At 37.2% G+C, this 13254-nt stretch overlaps 1 protein-coding gene across 1 annotated transcript in view; it reads left to right on the top strand.

Moving 5' to 3' along the window:
- cd226 (CD226 molecule) overlaps positions 1 to 8606 on the top strand; it is a 37245-nt gene extending 28639 nt beyond the window's left edge. The window contains exons 4-6 of the mRNA XM_052024025.1: positions 3425 to 3506; positions 3603 to 3663; positions 6773 to 8606. Coding sequence (XP_051879985.1) covers positions 3425 to 3506; positions 3603 to 3663; positions 6773 to 6895 — 266 coding nt within the window. The 3' untranslated portion in view covers positions 6896 to 8606. The remainder of the gene's footprint in view (positions 1 to 3424; positions 3507 to 3602; positions 3664 to 6772) is intronic.
- The last annotated feature ends 4648 nt before the right edge of the window (positions 8607 to 13254 follow it).

Here is a 13254-nt window from a genome sequence, read left to right as displayed (position 1 = left end):
GGGCAGCAGGCACATGGATACATCATTAACTGCATACTCCCCTCTAAGTTCAGCATTTTGCCTTTTTTTCATTGTTGCTAGGTGTAGTCCTGCAACTCCTTACCTAATAACATTATTGAATTGTCTTCACATACGCCATTGTTCAAGAAGATGGCTTACCCCCACATTCTCAAAGGCAATTCAGGATAAGCAACGAATGCTAGCTCTGTCAAGGATGTCCTCACCCTATGAGTGAATAGAACACTATCTTTTGAATACATCAAAAACTTCGATCAACTCGTCTATTTATCTTTTAAATTACAAGGCAGAAAACCCTATTTTGCACAATGCTTGGTGTTCCGATAGCATTTTCCAAGACCAATTTATTTTTCATAAGATGTGGTGTCCAGAGCTGAACAATGTTCTCCAGGATGAGATCCAACCAATGCTGCAGTTTCTAATCCTTTCTTTTCTAGAACCTTTTATATTTAAAGTCCTGTGAATTTTAATATACCTACTGCTTCTATCATTTAACCATTTAGAAACTACTCTCCTACATCTTTTTTTTTGGTTTGAAGAGGATGAGATCATACTTGTGTGTTTTAATATCCATTTCGCATAGCTTCCCACATTAGGACAAGGAGCAGGGGTAGACCAATGAGCCCATCAAGACTGTTCCTCATTCAATAAGATCAGGGTTCATTCAATCTTGGCCAGCTTCACTTTCGATACTCTCCCCATGCTCCTTGATTCCATTGTAATCTATCCACTTAATCTATTTGTATCTGTGCTACTTACTGGTGTCACAGGCAAACTTAGATCATCTATATCTCTATACAATCATCCAAGTCATGAAGAATAACTGGGATTAGTTGAGGCCCCAAACAAATTCCTCTGGAGTGCAATTTATCACTCCTTGCCAACTTGATTATCTGCCTTTTGTTTCCTAATCTCTGTCTCTTGCTTCTTAACCATTTTTCTTCTCTGATCAATAACTTGATCTCAATTCCGCATACTTCAACTTTAACAAATGCCTTCAATGAGTCCTTAAAAAGAACCATAGACATTCTGTTATCTACTAACTTAGTTATCACTTCAAGTTTTTATTCAGCATAATTTATACTTTATAAATCCATCCTGACAAATTTTGCTAAGTTTCAATGTGCAAAGTTGCAAATATCCAATGTGTTCAGCTCATCTATCCTTAATTATAGATGTTAGTAATTTTCCAACAGCAGATGAAGAGCAAGCTGATCTATAATTCCCCAACTTCTTTACGATTCTCAAGTAGTGTTTGCAAATTTCCTTTCTAAAGGAATGGTTCCTGGATGAGAAAGCATTGGAAAATCATTGTCACATTCTCACCTGCCTCCTTTAAAGCCCTGGGATAGAAGCCATTTACTCCTGGGGAATCTTTGGTTCAATATTTACTTCCATGACCTGTCTATCATACTTTCCTCTTCCATTACTGTGAATATTAATATCAGACAATTACCTAATGTCTACACTTTCCTAACTAACTAATTTGTGAAGCTGCTGCACTATCTTGCCCACGATCCATAATCTCTGAGAGCATATGTCAACTTTCTGCATGACTGCAGACGAATCAGAAGCCATGTTATGTCATATTGTTTTTAAGGCCAGAATTGAACAGAATCAGTTCATTATCTCATTGGAAATCTTGACACTGTCTGTTAGTCCTGTGTGGTCACATACGCGTGGTTTCCGCTCAGCTTCTTTCTCCACAGTATGCTGGAGATTGTTGACCCTATTATTTCTATAGGGTATCAAGTGACATGTCAAAAAAATCTCTCAAACTAAGGTTTAGTACAACTTAAGTCTTTACTAGTATTCAAGTTACTTAGATATGTCAGCTTACAATTAATTTCCAGTAATTCCATATGTTCTAACATCACTCATTATGCTAAAGCACAAGGCTCATGGCTTGGACTTAAATACTACCCATGGGAGGGGAATTGGCCAGACTCATTCCGTTGGGGTTGTAATCTTCTCTGAGTTCCAAACTCAGAGTCTTCCTTCTGTGATGGTTGTTCACAGGTTATCGCCACCAATGTCCTTGATGGCCCTCTTATCCTGTTTCTTCTGATCTTCTAGAATGTTCATTGACGCACCCCTGCCCAGGATGTCATGACTCTGAGGTCAGCGTGCCTTTTTCCATTCTTAATTTAGTGATATGGGCTTCCTTTGAGGCTGAGCAATCTTTCACAATCACAGGCAACTGTTCAGTTCCACTTCCTCTTTATACCAGTCCAGGAGTCTATGTAAGGTTGTTTTTTTTTCTTTTCCCGACATGTTCTACAGGATTTAGACCTCACTTTAAACAAACTGATATGTACTTCATTCCCACTATATCAGTGACAAGTGTGGCTGCACTTTGCCTCACATTCAACAAATTTCTGACCAGACACATAAGTATTTGATCGAGCTTTGATGGAACCACAGTAATGACTGTTACAAAGTTGAAAGACCTTCCAGTTCCCCACACTCAGTTAGGTCCAGGGTTTTACAGTAGAAGCCAGATATCTTACCAGATGTATAGAAAACTAGGAGGCAAGTAATTGTTTAGTTGATATTGATATCTGAAGAAAAGCACTGATGTAGCACTGGATCAGAACATCTGCTCACTACTTGGGATGCAGGAGTTAGACAATAACCCATTCAGGCAATTACAAGAATCAAAATAGAAGGGCCAATTCTGTTCACCCAGTGTGGTACAGGCAAAATATTTCATGCTCCTGGAGCCCTCCCTAACCATCCTCTCCCAATTCTCCAATCCAACGTCCTGCTACGGTTAAGTAAGAATGTAAGAACTCACAGGTTCTCCCACGATGATTTAATCCCCTTGGAGGGGGTGGGGGGAAATGTCTCATGATACTCAAATCCATGTAAATAATTTGATTCATTTTAAACAACAGCTATCTCTTACCCTTGCTGCTGCGCAAATCATCACGGTTCATACAATGTCCATTATTTTAAGGAAAGGGGAAAGTAAAACATTGCAATGGAACATAGCAAGATAGATTAGGGACAGTGTTATGCATCTATTATTCTGAATAGAAGATCTTAACAGGCCTTTGTACTTGCACATGTATAGTCTTAAGCAATTTTCATGTTAAGTATTCACCTGAACAGAATGGAATTTCATAGCACTTGACAAAATTCAGGGATTTTGACCTCTGCTAACCCTTCCATGATATGAGCTGTTGGTACAACAGTGTGTACTGCCATGTGACTATTTGCACAGTGATTTCTCAATTGTAATGACTTAATTATTCTGTAGGAGCTGGAACGACAGTAAAAGCTCACAGTGAAAACAAAAGCCGACAGCTTTAGCAAATCAAATATTATTGCTGTTTGTCAAGTAATACCTTCCACCACTTAGTTAAAACATAACATGCTAATTTCTTTTTATCTTCATTTACAGACTTTAAAAAGTTTCCGATTATTGGTGGGGTTGCTCTTGGAATCCTTTTATCGATAATTGTTATTGTTGTCTATGTGTGGAGGTATGTATTCTGTGATTTTTATAAATTGTGCCTGGTTAATAGATTAGCAAAATGATTAATCTGCATCATACTAAGGTATACTATTCTTTTCATCAGGAAAGAGAAACGGAAAAGGGCCAGAAGACATTTCAAAAGCAAGAGCACCGAAAGAAATCAGGCAAGACAACCTCTGTACAGTTAAATTATATAGTAAACATTACTACATTACCTGCTAATGTAAATCTAATGATGAGCTACATCAGCATAGAATTAGTATTTATAATGTAAGAATATGAGTTTCTTAATGCAAATGAATGAAAAAATGCTCAACTATTGGCACAAGAAGCACTCTGTTCCTAATCCTCCTATTTATGCAGCAGGTATCCTTTGAAATGGGATATTAGGCATGGGGTAAAGTTCCAATTTTTAAATAGATTGAAATACAAATGTGATTAATTGTTCTTATCAGTAATATTTGTAAGAATCTTAGGGGGGCTCCAATTAGTTCCTAACACCAAACAGCACATTTGTTTAAATCATTGAAATGTTGAGTAAGAAGAGACTTGATAAAGGTTTCTCAGTGTTAAGAGCATTTAAACCCACAGCTAGTAACATGAGTATTGTGGTAGATTAGCTTAAAATAAATATTAAAAGTTAAGAGACCATGTTACTCTGATCTCATCGTATGGAGACTCTCATGAAAATGGTAGAGACTTGGAAATGCCAAACTCTGCTTTGCTCAGGATATTCTTCTTCATGCTGTAAGGATTCCGAAGTTTTGCCCATCATTTCTAAAGTATTGGATGGTCACAGGTTGGAACTGCAATAGGAGATAACCTAAATCACTCTGGAACCAATGGGACCTGGTTTAGCAGAGGTGAAGCATGTTGAATTTGTGGAAGTGTACTGATCTTCATAAGCATGTGTGCAAATATCACAGACCAGGTGTTAATCGGACCATGTTGCAACAGATCATTTCTCATGCAAGATATAATCTGCTCTGTCTAATCTTATTGCATTCTTTAAGTGTGTTACAAATGGAGAACTGCTTAGTTCGGGATGGAGGCATGGGGACTTGGGGCAAAATCACCAAGGATGGTTGCTGCTGAAGTTTATGGTGGGCATAAAGAAGTTGGCACCAGGGGTGCTTTTGAAGTGCCACTTCACTGGTCTGCCCCTTGGTAACAAGGTGATGTACCACTGGCATCACAAATTCTAGTCGGTCAGCTTGATCCTGGCATGACTCAGTGGTATTCCAAAGCTGGAATATTTTTGACAATAGCTTAACCATATGTACAACACACCCTCAGATAAGGCAAAAAAAAATACAGATGCTGGAAATCTGAAATAAAAGCAGAAAAAATGCTTGTGATACTGAGCAGGTATCTGAGGAAGAACCACTGAATTAGTGGTTCAGGTCAATGTCCTGGTTCTGAAGGTCATTGATTTGAAATGGTCCTTTTCTCTTCCATAGACGTTGCCTTGCCTGCAGAATATCTTCAACATTTTCTGTTTTAGTTCATTCTCAGCTGGTGCTGTATTGATTAATTGAATAAGTTCTAAAAAAAAGAGCTAGATGGATTGTTGGGTTGTGAGGATGTGTTAAGAATCTACAAAGCAGAAAACATGTGCCATGAAGAACAATCACCTCACAGGCATGGAAACTGATCAAAGGTACCTTACAGTGGACAGTTTTAGGGCTTGGGGGGGGGGGGGGGAGGTGTTCTGGTATGCTACAGTTAGTTTGCCTTTGAAAAGCAGTGAGAATGTTCTTCCCAAAGATTAAATAGACTTACGAAATAATGTTTCCCTGGTTATATACTTCCTTGTATAAACATTAGTTTTACCTGGTTGCTAATGGAAATAAAACCAATCAATGTTCCTGCTTTTGCACTCATTGAATATCTGGTTATATTAGCAACTACATGGAAGGACAGATTGTGCATTTGATTCTGGTAGCCCATACAGATGTCAGGAATAAAGAGATACACTAGTGCAGTTACAATGAAGCTTCTTGGAAGACTGAAGTGGAATACACTGTTCATGAGAACATAACTAATAGAAGCAAGAATAGGCAACACAACCCCACAAGCTTGCTTTGCCATTCAAAGGCTGTTCTTTCCCTTCATCCACATTAACACCTGATCCCTAAATCCTTTAACTATCCAAATCTATTAATCTCAGCCTCAGAGAGAACAAACTTCTCTCTGCCTTTAGCAGCCCATACTGGAATCAACTGCATTGTCTTGAGGGTCCACAAAACACTCATCAATTTCTTTAATGGAATCTTGGTTTTCTGGCTGAAATGCAACCATGTTGCCTTGAGTGTGAGCTGTAGAACCTAATGGAAAGGTAATTTAATCCAAGGGTCAGATGACACATGATGGAAGGCAATGAACAGTCGATGTACCGACAGGCAAAAGGCAACAACGGCCAGCTCTTATCATTTTTCTCAATGTAATGAAGCATTGGCTATCTTGGTTGCTCATCTGCCTGAGGTACTTCATTATCTGTACCCTGATTTATGCTGAATTAGCTGTGATACCTCAGCAGTTCTGAGAAAGTTAGTGGGGCAAACTCATTCTGGTTCCTAGTATTAACTGTTTTCTGGAAAACTCTACTGTCAGTACATCTGTATCGATGTTAAGTGAGGTCTTAGGAACACAAGAAAATAGGAGCAGAGATAGGCACTAGGCCCCTCAAGCCTGTCCCAACATTCAATATGATCATGGCTGATTTACTTCAGGCCCCAACTCCTCCTGGACAAGATCCCCCTAGTCTTCAGTCCCCCAATCTTTCAAAAATTCATTTACATACTTCTAATGAGTTAGCCTTCATAACTCTCTAAAATGGAGAATTATAGAGAGTCACCACCCACCATGAGAAGAAATTTTCACTGTCAAAATTGGTTGTGATAATGACATTGTGACATTTAGAATTAACATAGCACGAAGTGCCCCCTCTCTAACCTTTCCTTAAATTGCATGGACAACAATTATTGCACAAATTCTTAATCTTATTACATTAATAAATCCTTCTCTCAGAAAAGAATAGACTAACTGGAAGAATATGATTGGAGTACGACCCAAACTTAACAAAGATTCACTCATTCGTTGCTTGAAATGATTTCTGTCTCTTAGTTTCTCGGTATTGTTTGTGTTCCCTATTATGAATACTGACTATTCATAGATATTAATTATTCATTTTATAAAAACAAAGTTCAGATAGTGTTTGGTATTTGTTGGTGTCTGCAAAGCAATTCTAATGGCACTCCTTACTATCAGCAGAGAAGAGTCCACCAAAACAGCTATGCATTTACTTCTACCTCTGTACGAACAAGTTCTAGGACTGCGGAAGATCAGAAGGAAGCCATTTATGCTAACCTGCCGAACTCAACACAGATGAGCTGACCAAGGACCTATCAATGATGTCATTAACAGAGCTTGGACCAACCTTCCTCACCACAAGCTGCTCTTTGTGTTTTCATTTCCTTCAATAACAAAGTGATTAGTTCCACCTCTAAAAAGTGAGCCTTATTGTGATTTTCCACTCTTCAGATTTTGAAAATATTCAACTTCTTTTGATATTAAATACCTTTTGACCATTATTTTTAACTGTTAAATTTTGGTTATGGCAATTGTATGTTTCTATACTTGGACTTTACTTAAATTATGAGCTTACCAATGCACATGATGGGGAATAAGGTGTCTTGTTTCTAAGAGACTAAACTAACCTAGTACTTAAAAAGTTCTAAGTATTATTCAAAATTTGGAAGCAAAGACTATTGGATTTTACTTTTTGTAACACATTTTGCTATTTGGATCACATCTCATTAGCTATTTTTAGTTGCCCAGAGAAATTAAGGTTTATCATCTTACTTCAGAAAAGACAAAATTAGGGATTTTAACCAAATTGTAGGTGATTATCATTCGTATTATTGTTATTTTTTCACCCGGAAAGAGATAGATGTGGAGGCAGACAAATTTTTGGAGGGGAAAGAAATGCATCTTTCTGATGGAATGGATATGGGGCAGAAGGCTAAACCTCATGTGAATTTTGAGCTTTCTCTGAGTTGGAACATTGAAGGCCAAAAATGCTTGGAGAAGTTAGAAGTAGCCAGCAATAGTATGTTGATATTTAGTCTGAAGATAGTTGGATTATCAACATTTTACACTAAGGCAATTAAATAAAAAAAAACTTCTGGATATGATAAAAAAGACAGAATGTGAAACTCAGGGCCAGTGGAATCATGTGAAAGGTAACTCTGTGATTTTTCATGATTATGGTTAGTGAATGAAAGTATGTGACTCCTCAAAGAGCCATTTTTGTTGCCTTTCCAGCAAGGACACCTGAAAAGTAAGTTAGTGTAGGATAATTGTCTTTCTCTCTTCATCAAACACGATGAACCAAGCCTATTCCAATCTGTGTAGGTATGCTGGGTGTAAAACACAAATTAAGAATAGGATTTGAAATCAGGTTCCAAAAACTTAGATCCAATTCTGGGAGTAATGGGAGAAGATTTCCTTTGCAACTTACTAGGAAAATGCAATACATAAACTGGCCTTTTGTCCAACAGATTTATACTAGTGCTTACAATCACAATCCTCTTTCCCCCTTACATCACCTCACCCATTTTACTTCATCTCATGTATAAGAACATTGTATGTTCATTTTAAATGAGCATGCCCAAGACTATGGTCTTGTTGCACATAGTCTTTAAGCAATCCTAAGTACTACATGGTGCCTTTGTATTCTTTTTTTAACTGGCATTTAAAATTCACAGTAGCTGAACAGAATAATCTCTCAGTGGAGCAGGGGCAGTAATGTGAAGATGGTTGTTCTACTTTCAAACAGCTTTATTTGGCTTGCTTCCAAAACCTTGCTTATTAAACATGTTTAATTGAAATTAATTAATTTAATTGGGCAATGCTACAAAGTGTTGAATACCTTCATAATGATCAAGCAAATGATGATATTTGAGAAATTGAGGTCTAAAGGTGATACTTTTATATAGTGTGTTAAAGACAATTGTTTGTACATAATCAACTTTTTTTTTGTAGTTCATCATATATTAGACAAAAGTATTGTGTATAAAATAAAAAAGACACAAATCTAAACTCATTGTTTGATAAAGCCAATAATTTATTTCCATGAGCAATCACATAGACCCACAAATTACAACATAAAATAACATCTACTGAAAACCATACTCAGAAATACAAGTGAAGCATGAGATAAATAGAGGACAGGAGATAATAATGACTAGGATAGAAATTTCCTTTGGATACAGATATAAACCAGTTTGATGAATTTGGTTAGAATTCAGTATCTCATTTTCAACAGATTGCTCCTGTCATTAAGTGCATGAGATAAACAACAAAGAGAAAACTAAAAACAGGACTGGAGGTCGGTATTTTTCACTCTACTGTATTCGTACAAAACAAAACTAACTGCTAGTTATTGTATCTAAGCAGTTTCAGAGTGCAAACTGATTTTCACATCCATCATTAAGGGGACACATTGCCATATTAGGATATTTCTAGGCAGGTACTCAATCCTTGGAAAAATCTATTAAAGCCTTGCTACAACAAAACCCCATTGATTGATGCTCTAATTAAAACAATAATGGATCATATTTGCAAGGTAGTTTTCAGATATTACCTTTGTTTTTGTAGCATTAGATGCAATCAGGGAGGCAGTTGTTACTTTTGTGATACACTAAACTCAATATGCTAACCTGTTAAAATGCCTTACAAGACATGTTACCATGGTGACAGCAGGCATTAAAGTGTAAACATAATGGACAAGTCCACGATAGAGTTCACATACAAAAGACTTTTCTTTTAATTGCAACTCATGACACAAGGTTATTTTTCAAAATGCAACATAAATATAAACAGAATGTAATTCAAATTTGCCACAAGACTGAATGTCTTTGTTCACAAAAAAAAAGAGAGTGCAAGAGATTGAACAAGCTTTGTGCTCTATTGGCTTTTTGTTGAAATAGTGGACTTTTTCAACTAACCTAGGAAGCGATAGACTTTGGAATTTCATTTAACTCAGTGAATTCCCAATGCCATTCATTCACATTTCTGAAAAGAACCAGCACTCACAGGTTGAAGCTAGTGTTAACACAATGGATATCGGTGAACTCTGCTTGAAATTAATTTTAGGTCAGTGTTCTAAGCCCATGATTTACAACATTTGAAATTCCTGCTGTGTTATTAGACAAGATTTAAAGATTAAAAGTACGTCAGATTCCATTGACGCTCTAGATTATCTCAAGAGCTCTTCAGACTGACAACAAGCAACATTTTGAATGCACGGAGAGCAAAAAATAATGTAAATGCATTGAAGAGAGTAACAGAGCAGGAAATGTTGAGGGAAAAAAAGCCTGACAATAACTGGGAATCAGATATTATGATCATAGGGATGGAGCTGGAAAAGGAAGTTCTAATTACAATTAAATAAGACCCATAAATATAAGTATAATCATGACACAAATGCGTGTCAAAAACAACACACTATGGAAAAATCACATAGGTAGTACCAATCTCCATTTCAATTCTTCAGTTATGTACATCACAGTGAAAAAAGCATTTGTAATAATTTAATGTTTAATATGTGAGACCTTGCTAACCTTCTGAAACAGATTGGGAATGATTATGTTTTAGATCTATGGAAGGAAAATCTCAAAAGAATAGTGACTGCTGGTTTCTGTTTGGACTGTCACCTGCTTACTGGAGTCGCTACCTCAATTTGCACTGCAGAATAATGAATGAAACAAAGCCACGTTGTGCTGCTAATCAACGGTGAATACCCCAGAATATTTCATTCTTACCTCACTTCTGGAAAGAGATGCAAGTTTATATAATTAATTAGGGAACTCTTTAGGTCTTGTCAATGGGATTCCATAGCATGATCATTTCTGGAAGGACACTCATTTGTTTCTTCTCCACTGTGATTCAGAGTACATCCAAGGTATTTATCTTTTGAATGGAACCTAAAAGTGACAACCCTGCAGACTGCAGGAATTCAGAGCTGAGCAATGTCTGACCAGCTGCATTTCAACTCACCTCCCAAAATATTTCTTTTGTTCAATTGAAATTAATCCCATCATTTCACTTACTGTGGTCTATCAGTTTACTCAATGGTTGGTGTCACTTCTGTAACGCATGGTCAAGCACAAAATAATCTTGTACCCAAGGACACATAATTCAGTTACAATGGATACCTTGATCAATGATCCACCACGTCTACAAGAAATAACATATTTATTAAAATTAAGAATTGAAATTATCATGGCTAGGGAGGCTAGACTGATATCTTGTTGACCTCCCATCCAACAAGGTTCTAGTCCACGACAACTGACTCATTGGGTGAAGTCGGGTACTGTAATCGGAAAGAAATCTGTGACCAGCATGCATCAAGAGAGTGATGGCCAACATTTGTGAGCAAACATTTTGGATGGGGAAAAGAATCAGTCTTGCGCATGATTATGCGAGCAGGGAAGCAATTTCCAAAATGGAACTCATCAGCTCCAACAAAGAGACTTTAAAACTTTTTTTTGTTATTTTCCTTCCTTAATAACAGTGTTAGTTGTCTCTGAAATAATGATGCTTTCATCATGTAAAATGTGGTTAATCCTCATTGCAAGTGACACTTCAACCACTGTATATGATAACAATCTTGGTAAAGCTGATTTGTTTAGATAAATAAGTACATTGACATTTTGATTCCTTACAATGTGTTCCTTTTTGGAAGCTTAATTTCCAAATTACATCTGAATCAGCAGTTCCTTTTCTGTGACTGCATTTTAGGGAACAAGACTTTGCAATTTTTTTTTAAGGATTGTGTTGACCTGTTTAACTGTGGAAATTTTTGTGACGTTGATTTATTGTATAAAATTGGCAATATTAATTCAACCATCTGTCCTATTAATTCCATTGAAAATAAAAATCTAGAGAGGTGTTTAATGTGACCTAGTTGATATTGCCAATTTTGTACTGCTGCTCAAGGTCAAAATTATCTCCAATGGATTGGGGATATACTATGTCTAACATTATTCAGACCGTCAGGCTAGCTAAGCTTGAGACATGTACTTGCACATAATATTCTCTACTAGTCATTTTTGCACTGGATCCACTTAATGATCAGCTCATCTCAGAGTGGAATTTGTAACACTGTTTGGGATTCGTGTAGGATTAGTGTAAATGGATGCTAGACGATTGGCCAAAAGGTCTGTATGATTCAATAACTTTAACATATTGTGAGTATACCTTTCATGATTTAAAACATCAATTTATAATTAAAACAACTTCAGTTTCTCAACTGACTAAATGTCTGAAGGAACCAGCACTTAAATACAGAGGAAATATATGGTACTGCTTATTTTACTAGTCAGAATGAATAACTGGTTTACAGGTCAACAGAAGCAGTGATTCAGCATTAAAATATCTCCTTCCATGAAATATCACCCTCCCACCCCCTACTGTTCTTACAGTAGTTGTGTGCCCAGTTAGTATCACTTGTAATGTTCTGCCTCCAAACTGTATGTTACGGACAATGCAGAGCAGTGGGCAGCAATGTGCCTACTCGGGTGTCAAAGTCAGTTCATTCCAGCTCCTCAACACTAGATTAGCACAAGGCTAGGTATTCACACCAATCCTCTTTAAAGCGTACAGGCCACAAAGACTCACAAATGTGCAGACGTGAATGACTTTGCCACGGCAATGGAAATATCAGTGACATCAAATCCATGGATTTAAATACCATGGAAGAATGTAGCTAGAAATGGAGACTCAAACCAACCACCACACAAAACAAAGTCACTGCATTTCATCTTGATTACAAGGAATGCTAAGCTTATCCCAAAGGCTGATTACATACTAATCTTTCAAGGCCAACCTGAAGAAGAAGAGGCTGTTAAGAAGAGGACAAAGGTCAAACTGGTCCAGAAACCCACAGCAAGCACAATTTGGGGAGCATCAGCTTCAGTGCTACAGAGTTCCGAATATGCTCTTGTGTACTGTGTATAGAGTATGATGCACCAGGATAATCATACGATTGACAAACAATGATACACTGCGATGCAAGATATCACTGGGGCCCTCAGGTTTTCTTCAACATCCTGGCTGCCCTAGCTGTCAGATATTGATCCTCATTCTAACCACTGAAAGCAGAACCTGATGGGAATTCCAACACATTAACGAGAACAAATATCTCCCCTTACGTCAGGACTGCAACAAGACCCCTCACCAACACTTAAGATTGACAAGCACTTTAGACCGACAACTTGACCTTAAACCTAGGATTAGGTTCTAATCCTAATGAAGTTTGGAGAACCGAATGGAATTCATGTTGAAACAAACATCATGTGATAGATCCAATGGTGAGGGCCCTGGATTTGATCATCCCTAATGCCCGTGGTTGATTCTAAGTTGTATCTGATAAACCACAGAAGGTGAAATGCCTCATGCACAGATGAGAAAGTAAACACTCTCCATTGTATGGCATGGCTCATCCAGAACAAACCATAGAACTTGTAAGATAGAATAAGCAATCCACGAATATAATGAGGTATGATGGCAATACACTCTGCAACCCCTGTCAAATGTCTGGCTCGACTACTGAACTGTAAAATTATAGTTAATATTCAAATGAGATTTATCAGGTAAATGACCATCAACTCCAGATGCCATGACCCCTGCAGCCAAGACAACTTAATGTCAACAACTTGCATTTATATATCACTTTTAATGCATTGAAT

This window comes from Pristis pectinata, chromosome 9, assembly GCF_009764475.1.
Source record: "Pristis pectinata isolate sPriPec2 chromosome 9, sPriPec2.1.pri, whole genome shotgun sequence".
Taxonomy (NCBI): domain Eukaryota; kingdom Metazoa; phylum Chordata; class Chondrichthyes; order Rhinopristiformes; family Pristidae; genus Pristis; species Pristis pectinata.
This window is presented reverse-complemented; position numbering and strand designations above follow the sequence as displayed.